At 37.4% G+C, this 15803-nt stretch overlaps 1 protein-coding gene across 1 annotated transcript in view; it reads right to left on the bottom strand.

Moving 5' to 3' along the window:
* The window catches only part of LOC122324242 (ephrin type-B receptor 1-B), a 191819-nt gene that overhangs the window by 53839 nt on the left and 122177 nt on the right, over nt 1–15803 (bottom strand). The window contains exons 4-5 of the mRNA XM_043218532.1: nt 14095–14250; nt 5245–5580 (exon numbers count right to left, since the gene is read on the bottom strand). Coding sequence (XP_043074467.1) covers nt 5245–5580; nt 14095–14250 — 492 coding nt within the window. The remainder of the gene's footprint in view (nt 1–5244; nt 5581–14094; nt 14251–15803) is intronic.

The following is a 15803-nucleotide window of genomic DNA, read 5'->3' as shown; positions in this document are numbered from 1 at the left end:
ATTTAGGCCTATTTTTTTCTTTCTTTGATGAATCATCAACTAATCCTAAATGTATTATATGCATCATACACTGCTGTTCAAAAGTTTCATTTATTTATTTATTAATTAAAGGAGTAGTTCACCCAAAAATGAAAATTCTGTCATCATTTACTTACCCTCGAGCAGTTCCAAATCTGTAAGATTTATTTTGTTCTGCCAAATACAAAAGAAGAAATTTTGAAGGAAGTTTGCTGTTTTGGACACCATTAACTTCCATAGTAGGGACAATGGGAGTCAACAGTGACCTAAAACAGCCTGGTTACAAACTTTCTTCAAAATATCTACTTGAGGGGGAGTAAATGATGACAGAATTAAAATTTTTCATTTTTTCTACCTCGTGAACATTTAAAAGTTCTCCCACTGTGCAAAAAAAAAAAGATGCGATGACCTCAATCTTATTTATCACCCTACATTCTAGTACATCCTACATTATTTCTTATTATTTGATACTATTTCTATTTTATCTGTATTTTATCAATTTATTGTTTTTTTCCCTATGTGTTGTTGCTGTCTCTTTGTAAGATTATTTAATGAATGCACAGATTAAAATAACAGCATATAATTGAAATAAATAAAAATATAAAAAAGTAAAGAAAAAAAATGCACTGACCCCAAATTTGAACAGTGTATATTTGTTACAAAACTTTCTATTTTGAATAAATGCTTTTTTATAAAAAATTAATTCCAATCCTTTAAAACTTAAAAAGATGCAAGACAAATTAAATTACTTTTAAATAAAACCCCCTTTGTTTTTTTAATGAAAGAAATTGTACTGTTTTCCCCAAACAGTCCAGCCGAGATGCAGAGCTGTTCTACTAAACCACTGAACTGTGCTTTTTCAAACCAACTCTATTGAAACCTCCTTCAACCAGCTTTCAAGGATGAAATTAAAACCTAATTGAGCTTTAATTAATTGAGCCTATTTTAAATACCTTTAGTCTCCTAACCTCCCCAGGACCGAGCATCTGCGTTCCTTCTCCTGTTTACCTTCTCTTTCCACCCCCATTGGGCATTTCCATCAGGTGCAAGCAGAACACAATTACCTCTTACCTCCGAGACCCCTCCGCACGGGAAGGACCCATTAACGGCCAAAGACTCATTACGATCTTCAAAACGATAACAATGGAGGAGAGCGTGGCTCTTAAGCATCTATCCGTCAGAGTACCATTTAACTGTCACACATGCACGCCCAGCGGCGGCCATTAGAGCCTCCCGTTAATCAGCTCTATTTACCTCACGTTCTGCTCTTGTACATTTAGGAGAAGGAGGAAAACCCGGCAGGTGTCTGATTCCGTGTTATGATCTTTTTGTTTGTTTGCTCCGACTCCCAGCGTCACGAGAGGAGCGATTACAAGACTCTGCTGCGGATCGTGTGCAGTCATGTCTGAACCGCAGCTCAACGACTCAGTTCAGCTGGAAACAAGCATCGCTCTGGAGCACCAATTACACCAATTAACTCCAATTAGACTGGATCAAAACAAGCAAACTAACAGGTGATCCAGACAGGACTAATCACAGTTTAAGAGGAAGCAGTTGCAAAACAAAGCGAAAAACTCACTCAAAAGGCAACAGGCAAGTAGAGAAAAAAACACCATGTTGAAGAAATAGCTGCCCAAAAATGAAACGTCTTTCATCACTTACTCACTTTCATGTCGTTCCAAATCTTACGTTCTTCTGTAGAACACAAACGACTTCTTGGTTTTTCTTAAATGAACTGCAACGAATGGATACTAAAACATCACTGAAAGTGATCCACATGATTCACGAACCACATTTCTCGAAGCCGACAACTTCATATGAGCAAATTTACATTTATTTACTGGTAATCGTTCCAAATCAGTCCGAACAAATCATTCAGACTATTGTTTTATGAAACTGACTCTGATTCTATCACAAAACAAGATTAGCTACCTCTAGGATGGCAATCAATCATTTTTAGCTAATAGTGACTGGATCTGAGGGCTGAATTCTAAACTCAAAGATACCGAAAGGATCAGACAAATCAAAAAAACAACTTTTATGATGTTCATGGTGTTTCGAGTGTTTTGAGTAAGACAGAAAGCTTCAAGAAAACAGCATGAATATGGTTCACAGAAGAAGGAAAATCAAACAGGTTTGGACTAAATGAGATCGTTAGCACTAAGGACAATAATAATAACAATATAAATAACAATAACCAGTTAACAACAACAACTCGGAGAAATTATATAGTTAGAATCACTTTCAGTACAATTTCCCAGCTTTTTTTCCCCCCGTCAGAATCCAAAAGCTTAAGCATATAAAGCAGCAGATGGCATAACTGCAATGCACGATTACGATAAACTGAACTTATCGTCCGTTGACATTGATGCTAATATAGTTATCATTGCAGTTATCATTATAGTTCTTGGTGTGAATAGGCCTTAAGTGATGACAGAATTATTCTCGCAATAATATTTTCCCACAATCTTCCCCACCAAGCTTTTCTATATTATTACAAAACGCAAAAACAAATCCCAGACTTTATGTAAATGATTTAACTGATCAACAAACCAACAGCAGGTCCCTTGATGAACCCCTTCATCATCGACACGCCTCTAGACCATGAAGCATCATGGGAGGAAAACGAAAATATTACAAACACCAACAATATTCCACGTCCTGTTATTTTTTTCAGGCAGCTGAACGTCGCTTTGTCGTTACTTTAAAATATAAAGAGCAAAGAAACAGCCTCAAATCCAAAATAAAGCTTCTAATCTACAGAGAGCAACAGAACTGAAGAGCTATGTTGAGATATGGCTGGTGGCAGGTTTGTACTGCATTTGGCTTCTAACCGACTGCTTCAGACTCTACGGAGTCTTCACACATCCAAACAAACCCAAACACATTCGCTCTTCTCCCTTTCCTCAAGAGACAGAGGGAGACACTTTGTTTTAAATGCATGCTGCAACAATATCCCTCCTAAACATGTTTATCTATAAGTATACCGCAGCCTGTATGGCTATTTATTTTGCTCATACTTAGTGACAAATCGGCCAAAAATGAATCAAATATTTTGAAGTAAAACACTGGGTCAGTGTTGCCAAGTCTGCGGTTTTCCAGCAATTTAACATTTTTCCTGGGGGTTGTTATTCATTCCCGAGGATTGAAGCGACCTCAATAACGTGATATTTACCCCCAGAAATATGATTTTTACTGTGAAGCCAGCTAAATACAACAAAATGTTCATATATATATATATATATATATATATATATATATATATATATATACACACACACATATACATTTTGTTGTATTTAGTTGGCTTCACAGTAAAAATCATATTTCGGGGGGTAAATATCACGTTATTGAGGTCGCTTCAATGTATATTTCCACTCAAGATATAGTTAGATGGGATGCTAATTTATTTATCTATTCAATCTTGCGTGACATGCATAAAGAAAGGAAAAACAGAGAGAGAGAGAGAAAGTGTTATTAACTATTTTTATTTTAAAGAATAACTATTTCTTTAAGGATGCCTGAGCATTAATCAAACAAAGTATCAAATGCAAGTTATACAACAATCTCAAACTGTGTGATTTACTGAGTAGAGTGATTTTTCAAGCAATAAAATGGACCTGGATAACTCTAATATTATATCAGACTCCTTTAACCTGAATGTGTTAAAAACACTCAGAAAACTTTAACAACCACACAGGAAGTGCTTCAGCACGAGCGAGTACCACTCTACTGAGAAGTCTAGTTAAATTTTCACTTGTGCCGTGTAAAACCCAAATGTACAAAGCGAACGAAACGCTGCCGTACACTGAAACCTAAACTGTTCTCATAGCTGGGACTGAATGCTTCCACAGTTTGAGGATGAAAATCTCCCCAACACGTTAAATTATCCACAAGCGCTGACTTTGATCCGGGAGGGGGCGCGGTGGAAGCAGCTAAACTCTCAGCGCTACAGTTTTGGGTGCCCTCGTTTCAGGGCTGAATGTATTAAGGAATAGTGACACGATCAAGGCTGTTTTTCATACTGGTCCCGCTGATAAAGATGAAAGCGTCGAACCAGACGAATGCGTCCCGGCGAGATCCGCACAAACTTTTAACATACCAACTGCTGTGATGCTTCTGTAGAGCTTTTCAGTGAAAGCAGGAAATTGAGATGACAGGGGAAGTGAAGGAGGTGGAGAAAGATGGAGAAAGATGGGCTGCCCTCAAAAAACTGAAAGAGGAGCTCTCAAGGAAATGATGAGGACGCATATCTTTTAGCGCAGGTCAAACTAGGTGATGTTTTCAATTTTGACTTCCTGCACAGTCCAGCGAGCAGCTCTAAATGCTGAAACTGAACACGTCGCTCTTCTAATATCATCCCATCAGTGATATTGAGGCCAAACGACCACTTGGAGCCTTTTAGAAAGGAATGAAATGAGAAACTAGACTGGCGAAGGCAATGAAAATGTAATGAAAGTAGAAACATAACTGGTCAAAATGCATATAAATATGTGACAGCATCGTGACGCATTCTTTCGGCACAATAGTATTGGTCAATGAAAAAAAACAAACGATTAAAACAATAGTCAAAATTGCAATAGTCAAAACTAATCAAAATAACATTTGAAATATATATTTGTATGCATATATACTTAATTCAAGCAGTATCTATAAAGCAAAACTCCTTTTATATACCATAAATATATATTATTATATTAATATAAATTAATATAAAATTATATACTCCTTTTATTATACTCCAAATCTCCTTTTATATCCTGATAAGGATAACTGTATAATTAATTTCTAATAATAAAAATTAATAATACAAAAAAAAAACCTGCATAATTTATGATAACAGGATTTGATGCAGGAGGTAACTTTCACTTTTTTTTTTTTTTAAATAAAGTTTCCTATGTCACTAAAATATTACAATATTACAATAACATACTGCAATAAGAAAAGACACCTGTCACTCTAAACTTTTCCTTTTGAATTTCACTGGTAGAAAAAAAACAAACCTAAGAACACCTAAACAAGTTTAAATAAAAACAGTGAACCAGTCAAGACTTTGCACCTCGAACAATAACCATCTTGACTAGCTTGTACCAGTAACTAATCAAGCATAGCTAACCATGGAATGTAAACCGGTCCGAACTGGTTCTTCTTCGGTAGGGTTTTTCCGTTGCTGATTTCATAATCTAGTTGAATCGAGCATAATCTCATCGTAAAGTAACCACTCACCAGCCTGGTTGGTTGTGATGTCTATGGAGACGTGCTGGGCAGGATACGGGCTCTTGTTGGTGACGCCGTTGACCGCCTGGATCTCAAAGGTGTAGAGAGTGTGTGCCAGCAGGTTACTGATGAAGACTCTGGAATCGGTCAGACCCAGCTGTCTGGGCTGGAACTCCACGTTATCGTCGCAATGAGAGCAAGAACGACGGTCAGTCTGGCATTTCTTACAAATAATGTTATACACGACATCGTCGCGGCCGCCCGTCTCACGTGGGGAGTGCCACTCCAGAGTCACGGAGGTCTCGTTCACAATAGAGATGACATTTCTTGGTCCGGAGGGAACACCTGATGAGAAAGTATGAAGACACGTGAGATTCACTAAAGCAAACTATGAAAATGACTCTGCTAAAGACGTGAAAACAGCAAGGATAACATTTGCATTTGTCTAGGCTCTTCAAATTACATTACTGTAATTACAGTGCTGTAATTACACGTTTTACAATGGCTTTTTATTAAATTACACTTTTTACACTTGAATAATAGAAAATGGCTCTTTTTAGGTTCATTTTGTGAGTTGAAAAACTAATGCCTTTAGAAGACATATAATTGCATGATATGCTTACAGCAGTGAAATAATTAAAGCATGAGAAAATGCATGCAAGAATGAGAGCACTTTTCTAAATGAAAATCATTTTAGCGTTTTCATTCTCCTCTTAAAGGAACAGTTCACCCTGAAATGAACTTCTCTTATAATTTAGTCAGCTTCATGTCACTGCAAAAGGTGAAATTTATGTGAAACTTGTTCATGCGATTACAAAGAATGGAGACTGGAGCAATCGAGCTTTAAAAAAAGTTGTGAAAAATTAGCACGTACATGTTGTAAACTATATCTGTATTTCTCATGCTTTCTGAAGCTATAGGATAGCTTTGTATGATTCAAATAAAGTTGAATGGAAGAACAGACTCAGTTCCATTCGTTAGTGCTTGAATCACTTGAACGGAATCGGCAGACTCATTAAGCTGACTTATGCGATTCATCTTTACTTTTCTCAAGATTTATGAAAAAGGTCAAAATCTGGTCTGTCTGTATCACTTCTTTGTCCGCTTTTGTGCTTCATAAAAGAAAGTCAAGGTAAGTAAATTATGAATTTTGAAGGATCATGTGAGACTGAAGTCTGAAGTAATGGTGATAAATTCATGTTTGAATTAAATAAATGAAATGTATTTTAAAGTATATTAAAATAACAATAATAATAATAATAATAATAATAATAATAATAAGAAGAAGAAGAAGAAGAAGAAGAAGAAGAAGAAGAAGAAGAAGAAGAAAAACATTATTTTCAATTAAAATGATATTTTTTCTGTATTTTCTAATTAAATAATAAAAATAAAAGTTCAGGATCAATAAGATTTTTAAACTCTATTCTTTAAATTCTCTGTAGTCTTTAATTACAGCTATTCTTTTTTTTTTTTTTTTTACTTGATTTAAAAGTCAGCTCATGATATGCGACAGTAAATCTTTTCCATTCGGTTAAAGTTCTAATATAATTTACTACCGGACTTCTAGAACGCCTTACAGAATGGATCTGTGTTGTACGTTTCCTTTTAGCTGCGGTCTCGGTCCCAGAGCGATGTGTAACTGTTTATAATTACCATGCAGAGTGGTGGCCCCCGAGCGGCCGTATATCAGCCCACTAACTCAACACAGAGAGCGGCTTTTCATCGCCAGTCAGAATAAAGGATAAAAACAAGGTTGTAGTAGACTCTTTATCCCAACCTCCTGGATCTGTTCTTACACATTCTCCTTCGCACTATAGAGCCACAAAAAAAAAAAAAAAAAAAACACATATTGTGTTTCTGATAAAGCGATGACTTCCTCCAGTGCGCAGAACATCCGGCCAGGAACTGAGGATTTACAGATCACGGAAAGGTTGTGATGTTAACTATAGACCGCAACAGAACCAGACGAGAGCCAGGAAAAACTCTGGAACGAATATTCAGGTTTGATTTTCGTGACCAGCCACTTCCACAAGAGCATTTGACTGACTTCTCCTTGAAACATCAGACTCGGCCAGGAGACGTTCCAGGTCTTGAAGCAAGAGAAGAATGATTTCACTCAGACCGAGACACAATGAGCTATTGTGAAAGCAGGGCCTTATGGGATAGATCAGGGGCTACTGGGACCCTGAACAGGGAGCGCCGATGACAGAACTGACCTCGAACTCTGACGACCCTGATGATTAGCAAATCATACGAGGAGGCTGAAACTTGAACAGAAGACTTCTGACAGCTTCACATACACACACATATACATATACATATATATATATATATATGTGTGTGTGTGTGTGTGTGTGTGTGTGTGAGTGAGAGAGAAAGAGAGAGAAAAAGATTCGCTGAAGCCAATATTGTAACACAAAATTTATTACACATTAATGTTTTGGCCACAAACTTTTCGAACAATTGTATTTGCATGTACTATATAGCATGGCAGTTTATATCAAAATAAAATGAATTCATCAAGACTGCACCCACTGATAGCGTGATTAATTTGCACTCACAATCCGTGTAGTTTTAGCACCCCGTTCACTAAAGGAATTATACTAATCAGTTATTTGTGATAACGGGCCCACAAAATTAGTGCTTATCACAGTGGGACAATTCCCTGTTTTAGAGTCTGTTTATGAATGCTTATTTGCGGGGGATGCTGGATATTTGTAGTACAAACCGGTCCGACCTCTTTGGTACAAATCAGCAAGGCAGAGTCATATGCAAAATGGTGGTCAACAGCAATGGTGGTCTTTTTTTTAAGAACGCGCACACACATAAGGCATAACACACCAGGAGGTAAATGTACAGTATGAGTGCATCCGTGCATATGCTGTCATTTATAGTGGTGTTTGTGTGTGTGTGTGTGTGTGTGTGTGTGTGTGTGGTGAAGTTGCTCTTAGTGTGTGTGGATTTCCTCTGGGAGGCGGCTAATTGTGTTAGAGCTGGCTGTACCTCATGGCCTCATTCTCCTCACACACATCTTCTGGCCTAGTTCCAGATATGACCCACCTCCTCTTTTTTCACTTGCTCTTTTTCTGCTCCCGTCTCTCGCTCTTTGCCTTTTTCCCTCTGCCTTCCTTAAGCCTGACTGTGAGATATAGTGAGTAAGACATCTTTGCTGCCGTAGCACCTAATCAAACAGTGCTTTGGGTGTTAACTGTGGTGTAAGCAAAGCCTCTCTGTTTGGATAGTGACCAGCTCACTGTCTGAATGAAACACTCCCTGCTAACAGAGCAGAGAGAGCTGCACATTTATGGACCCTTGTGGAGCTTTTGAAAATATCTGTGGCACCTTTTTCTGAATGGGGAACAAAATCAATCGACCAATCGACCAATCAACCAATCGACCAATCAACCAGTCAACCAATCTATCTATCTATCTATCTATCTATCTATCTATCTATCTATCTATCTATCTATCTATCTATCTAGTTCCATCTTTTTATCTGTCATTCTATCATTCTTTTTATCGTTCTGTCAGTCTATAGATCGATCTATTATGCTATCTACTGTTCTATTGTTCTCTCTGAAGAAAATTCAGCTTTGCGTCACTGGCATATAAAATATTTTAAAAAGAAAAATAAAATAAAATAAAAACAATCAAAAATCTTTACAAATCAAATATTGCTGTTTATCGTTTTGGTGAATCTGAATTATTATTTTTTTTTTTTCTGTTTGCTCTCAACATTTTCAATCTTCTTGACAACTATGGAGGTTTGACCGAAGAGATTCCTGCAAATATAAAAAAAGAGTTGCTGCCTATGTTAATGAAATGTAGACAACATCCACTTCTCAAGGTTTCAAGCTCACACGCACACACTGTGTTTGTGATGCTCTCTACAAGATTAAAACCAAATCCTGTGAGTGAGTATCAAAGCATCAGAGATGTGAGGATGAGCGAGACAGACACACTGAGGACCAGTGACAGACATGAGGAGATTAATCTGGAAATGGACATGTGGATGATAAGGAATCGACTGGCTGCTGCTGGATTTATTGCACATTTAACTCTCTCTCGCTCAGACACACTGGCAAGAGGCCAACCAGACGGCTGCTACCACTTCCTGTCTTAGACGATGAGGATAAATCGGTTTTGTTTTACAACACTTACAAAAAAAAGCTACACAATCTTTATTGGTTTTTTTCTCAGTTTTCTCAGTGGAGTACTTTATGATGCAATTCCAATCGTATGTGTTTATATAAATATCAAATATTCAACATTTGGGGTCAGATTTTTTAAATGCATATATATATATATATATATATATATATATATATATATATATAATTAAAAAAAAAAAAAAAATATATATATATATATATATATATATATATATATATATATATATATATATATATTTTTTTTTTTTTTTTTTTTTTAGAATTTAATTCAGACAGGACACATTAAATTGATATGAAGTGATATTAAAAATATTTATGAAGTTGTTGCAAAATATATTATTTCTATTTGAATAAATGAAGCTTATTGACTTGATATTTTATAAATCCATATAAAAGTAATATTTGTATTCAGTGAGGACACATTTCATTTATCAAATGTGACAACAAAATGTTTGAAATGTTTTAACATTAAATTAAACATTTCTAATAATACAAGGGACATGAGTATATACTTTATGTGATACTGATTGTATTTTACGATTATTTCACTTGAGAAGGATTTATTTATATATTTTGTGAACATGATGTTCTGGTTAATAAACTGCTCATTTTCTCGCATTTACTATGTGCGATAGCTACCAAAACATGACATTAATGTATTTTAGACTGGAATAAGCCTGTTTATTAGTAAAAAAATAGAGAAAGGAGCTTTTCTTTGCCGCTTCTTCAACTGTGAACTCATTTATAAGATGACGCTCAACAGAAATGACATTAATGAGTGAAACAGCACTAATGAGAAAGCTAGCAGCGCACTGCACACTTGCTGAAAACATGCTCTATTTATTATTCAGCGACTGAATCCACAGCATTTGGAAATTAAAAATATGTACTTCAAGGCAAACTTTAGCCAATTCAAATTCTGTGAAAAGCTGTGTAAACGCAATCACACTGTAGGTCGCCTGACTTCATGCATCCGCTAAAAATCACAACAACCGCCTCTGAAAAGTGAACACAAGTCTGAGAAAAGCTCTAGCATCGTTTGTTTGTAGACATTTGACTTTTTAGGGCCTCTGTGTGTGTGTGTGTGAGTTTGTGGCACTGTGTGTCACGCGGGCTGCGGAAGAAAGCGAGCGGGAGTGTGTGTTGTGTGTGTACACAGGCTTAAGCTCATAGCAGAATCACAGCGAGTCAGACGTCGCTGGCAGAGGATTAACGGCAGCAAAGCAATTACACTGCTTTACAGTCCTGTTCACCGCACCTGTACACACAACACTGACTCCTGCAGGTCAACCGTCTGTGTGAGTGTGTGTGTGTGTGTGTGTGTGTGTGTACTGGCTCTGAGAAATACACAAAGGTGTTTTCCGGGGATCTCACTAAACGCAATCACTTAGTACTTAGTGGTTAGTGTGTGTGTGTGTGTGTGTGTGTAGATGTGATTCACATGGACACGAACCTACATACTTAAAAATAAAGGTTCCGTAAATAGGTTTGTGCAGTGACTTTTACTTTTACTGCTTACATTTTAACACAAATATCTGTACTTTCCACTTCTTGCATTACCTGGCTTGCGACTTAAGTTTTGGTGGATCACCATTCAATGACAAATCTATAATAAATCATGAATCGGTTGGTCTTGGCTGGCGAGGCGATTAGGTGCACGTCTCCGCCAAAAGGTTTCTTCTGACAGCAAATTAAACATTGTTTTGCCACACTAACCATAGTCTAACTACGTAATGTGTAGAAAAACTATAAAAAAAACCAAATGCTGTAATAAAACATGGTTTATTTTGGTAAGACATGTAAGATGATGTAATAACATGCACAGTATTAGCAATGTTCTTTAACACACTGTCATGATGTAATTATTGTACTAATTTTGATATGAATTGGACATTAATTTCAACAAGGTGGAGACAGTTCAGTACATAACAGTAGATGGCTGAATTGGGAAAGTGACAGGTAGTGAAAAAAGTAAACGCAAACAAAGTGAGATGCAGAGAGACGGAAAATAAAAAGGAAGATGGAGCTCAATAGAGAAACTTTATTTATTTATTTAATTGCTTAGTTATTTATTTAAAATCAGTCATGATGCATTCATTAACTGACAAAGTATTAAATATTAATAATTTATATTCATATGTCAGTATGACGTTAGGTCAGGTTACCAGCATGGCACTAAAACGGGTAGTTTCATTCTATGAGTGCCTACCAGATTCACCTTGCTTTTAAACGTACAATAATGCAGCTATCTCGAACCATAAAAAAAATCACTAAAAAGCATTATTTTATTACTTCATGAATTTATTTACAATTGAAGATGTCCCGAGAGACCCCTAAAGCCAGGATTTTCAGATTCAGCAAACTTTTGCAACAATTTTGCACTAATTAAACCTACAATATAATATAACCAGCATTCCATGTAAGCCTAGACATATTAGTTACATCCCATCCAGACTGGTCTCTGTTGGCCAGCCAATCCTCTGATAACAAGTTCTGCTCTTGTTTGGCCAAATGAAACTGTTAAATCCAAGAAAGAATGCTTCATCCACACACATACTCTTATCTGAGGACAAGCAATAGACCTTCATTGTTTTAATATAGAACTAATTATAATGTCAACAGACTAACACTTACCCACATCCTAAAAGTAGCCCTAAAAATTCTAGTAAATACATTTTAAACAAACAAGCATTTTTTAATTTGTCTGCTTCCCAATTGAGGATGCTCTTGGGCAGTCCCAAATGAAGCTTTCGTTAGTTTTAGCTCACTTCTGGGGACAATTTTCTTCTCAAAGTACAGCCCGAGAAAACTTCCACATACTTTCACAGCAACCAGCGTTCCGTGTCAACCTAGACGCATTAGCTGCATCGAACCAAGACCTGTCGCCAACCCAGCCCCAGATAACAAGTTGTGCTCTTGCTCGGCCAGTCGAAACAACTAAATCCAAGAGAGAATGCTCTATCTACACACGCACACAAACCCCAGAACAGAGCTGGTCGCCACATAGCTCCTGGAGAATTAATCTTGAGAATTGTGCTGTCCGGCTTCCTCCAATTAACCAGTGAGCTGTCAGCCATCAACACACACACTCACACACTCCCGGCAGACATTTCTGAGGAAATAATTTAAGTTCTGATGGAGGCTCGAGGCGATTCGAACCAGTCCCGCAGAGAGAACCACGAGCCCCCAGAGAGAGAGAGACAGGAGTACAGTGAGCCCGAGACTGAGACAGCCGTCCACTCAACCCCCCGAGGAGCTGAAAGAAGGGACAAAAAAGTGCTAGAAATGGAAGATATGGTGTTTTCTTCTCACCGAGGTTGAGATGATGTCATTCAGTACATGACAGATTCCTGTGAACTCTCTCTCTCAGCAATCAATCATCGTGTTAATCATATCGCAGACTGGTTTCCTTTTTTACGTACATATATTTTAAAGTCTCCCTGTAGTCGCTAGACGCTCCGTAAGCAATTTCAAGCAGCACTGCATGGAGAAATAGTCGTTTTGAATCACTGTTTGAGAAACTAAACTGACCAGGTGCTAGCACAGGCCTTTCTCAGAGCAGGTGTTGGGCTAAATCGCAAATTGCCATCTGTATATATTTCACTGAACGCCATTTTAGACTCTAAATGGTGAATTAAAATGCTGAGAGCGCTGTCTCCGGAGCTCTTCGGGACAGCATATACACAAAAAAAATACTGATCTTCAGTGGTAAGGTACAAGAGACCATGTAATACTATATACAGACACAAATAATCTAGACAAGATCATTTTTTGCACAATTTCAAATGTCCACTACTTTAGAGAGGCCACGGCAACAAAAATTATCATTTTAATCCTAAGAATGAAGATACACTTTTCTCATGTTATTTGTGTATATTTTTTACATTTTTACTGTCACACCACAGGACACAGTCAGACACAGCGTATTTATGTATGAAATTAAGTAACCAATGGCCAATGGCCAAAAGTTAATTTATAAAATACTGAGAACCGTGACTGTGTAGTATTTAGCATCAAGCTCAAAAAAGCATTAAGCAAAAAGCATTAGGCTCCTAAAATGAGTTTTTAGGAAGATCCCGATTCAGTGAATAATGAGTAAACAAATCATGACATTGAAGTAGTTTAAAAAATGTTAAAGTTTTTGTAAACAAATAAACATATTAATGCAGGCACCCAAGAATAAACTTTCTCTGCGGCACTGATTTTCTGACTGAAGAATTGGGAAATCTATTGCTCAAATTATACACGAGAACTGTATAATGTTAATTAAAACGCTTTAGGTAAGTGTGTGTGTGTGTGTGTGTGTGTGTGTGTGTGTGTGTGTGTGTGTGTAAACAGCAGTTTTGTAAGCCTCACAGCGTCTCAGTAATGGATTCAATTTGTTTCATTTGAAACCAAAACTCACAAAAACAGAATAGCTTCCTCGTAAACGTGAAAAAGAGCCACATATAGTAGGAAGGACATGCATATCCAAGAAATGCAACTAACTGCTTGAATGGGCATGATGTGTCTGGTCAGGTGGGCTGATAAGATCTCATTAGCAAGCTCGGTTTGGTTCCCAACTTACTGTCAGTGCAGACCTGTGCTCTCAAACTGTTTCTGAAACGATGTTATGACCTGACCGCTTCTGTTTAATGCTAATGATAATGACAATAACAGTAATATGATGATGATTATAATGACTTACTGGTGCAGGGCATGTCTGGCTGTTCTCCGTCTGCTCGGTAGTAGCCGTTCCTGCAGACGCAGATAGTGGCCGCTTCAGACGTGGACCTGCTGTTGGACGGACACTGAAGACACAAACCCGTTCCTTGACTGGACTTGAACGTCCCCGGAGGGCAAGCTAAAGAAAGAGAGAAAGCTTGTGTCAGCAAGCCATTTTGTTAACCTTTTTGAATGACACCTCATTGCTTCAAACAAAGTCTACATTAAGAGACCGATTTCTGGAATAGCATATACTTTCAGCACTTCTGGTTGAACTTGTAGATAAATTTACCTGTGCTGTTACAGACAGCTACAAAATACAATCATAAAACTTTTTTTCTCGGCCAGTCAATCTCACTATTGACTACTGCAACAGCATTATAAACTTCAGGTGTGAGAAACCCATAATGCTCCTCTATAACTGTGTGATAGACCACGATTTGCGATGCATTGCTAACACTGTGCCTGAAGGAGTCAGTGTCAGTTTACTTCAGACAAAAACTTTTTTCATGAGAGTAAAGTGTGTTTTTGCTCTCATGTTCAGCAAGGTGAGACATTTCCTGCTTGCGAGGCCTGTTTCAAGAGAAATGAAACGGAGCAAAGGTGCTCCCAAGATACGTCAGCCAACCTTATGTCAGCAAACGCAAAGAAAAAGGCAGAGTTTTTTTCTGATTGGATTTGGTGACACAAGCCAGGCTTTTTTTTTTTTTTTTTTTTCATGGTGTGCAGAGTCTAGGGAGACATTTACATAAAAAGCATGGTTTGCATTTGTGTTTTCTATGTAAACATCTCAGACCCAACGCAACACAAACTCATCTTTAGACTTTCAATCCATTCCACTGCCCTTCATCTCCAGTTTTTTTTTGCAGAGTGCCCCTGTTATGGATTTTTGAAAATGACCTTTCTGTGAATGAAAACATTCTGCAGTTTTAAATCTGAAAGTGCACAGTGTATCAAGTTATTGTCTCTCAAAAGTTAAGTTGTTTTTTAAAACGAATCTCAAGACATTTCATGTTGATGTCAACATGACACATTCTTAGCCACTAGGTGCTGCTTTTGGGGGCCGTAATATAGCTGTGTCTCTGGTCACAGCTGTACACAAAGCAGCACAGCGCTCATAAACACTGATAGCAAAAATTAATCATTGAGTGACTTATTTTGAAGTCGTTGAGCAAGTAAGGTAAAAATAAATGCATATTATAAGACACTGGAAGTGTTGCAGGGGACTCCCAAAAGCAAAATATTAACCTTTCATAACCCACACTAGCGGTGACTTTAAACATGCCCACTTAGATTTTGAGCCAAATGGTTTACATGCAAAATAGCTATTTATGAAAGAAGAACAAGAAAAAGCACATCAGCACCCAAAACACACCACATGAGGATGAAATATTAGAGTCACACGGGTCTTTCCGTTCATAGCTTCTGAATTACAGCAGAAGGTGTTGAATAAATTCTGCTTACTTTTCCAGCCCGGGTTTATCTCTCCGAATAAGGAGCTGAGGTGATTCCTGTACTCGTTTATCATTAATTCTGCAGCTATACAAGACGGACACTTTCTGCTGGTTCAGCTGCATGACCAAAAAGATCAGGACTCAGTGTTTCTCTGATGTGATCTGATGAACTGATGAAACACAGCATTCAGCTGCTGACACAGACAAAGAAAATAGAGGCACATATCATATTGATCCT

Source organism: Puntigrus tetrazona, chromosome 2 (assembly GCF_018831695.1).
Source record: "Puntigrus tetrazona isolate hp1 chromosome 2, ASM1883169v1, whole genome shotgun sequence".
NCBI classification, from domain to species: Eukaryota; Metazoa; Chordata; class Actinopteri; order Cypriniformes; family Cyprinidae; genus Puntigrus; species Puntigrus tetrazona.
The sequence above is the reverse complement of the archived record's forward strand: the minus strand, read 5'-3'. Positions and strand labels throughout refer to the sequence as shown.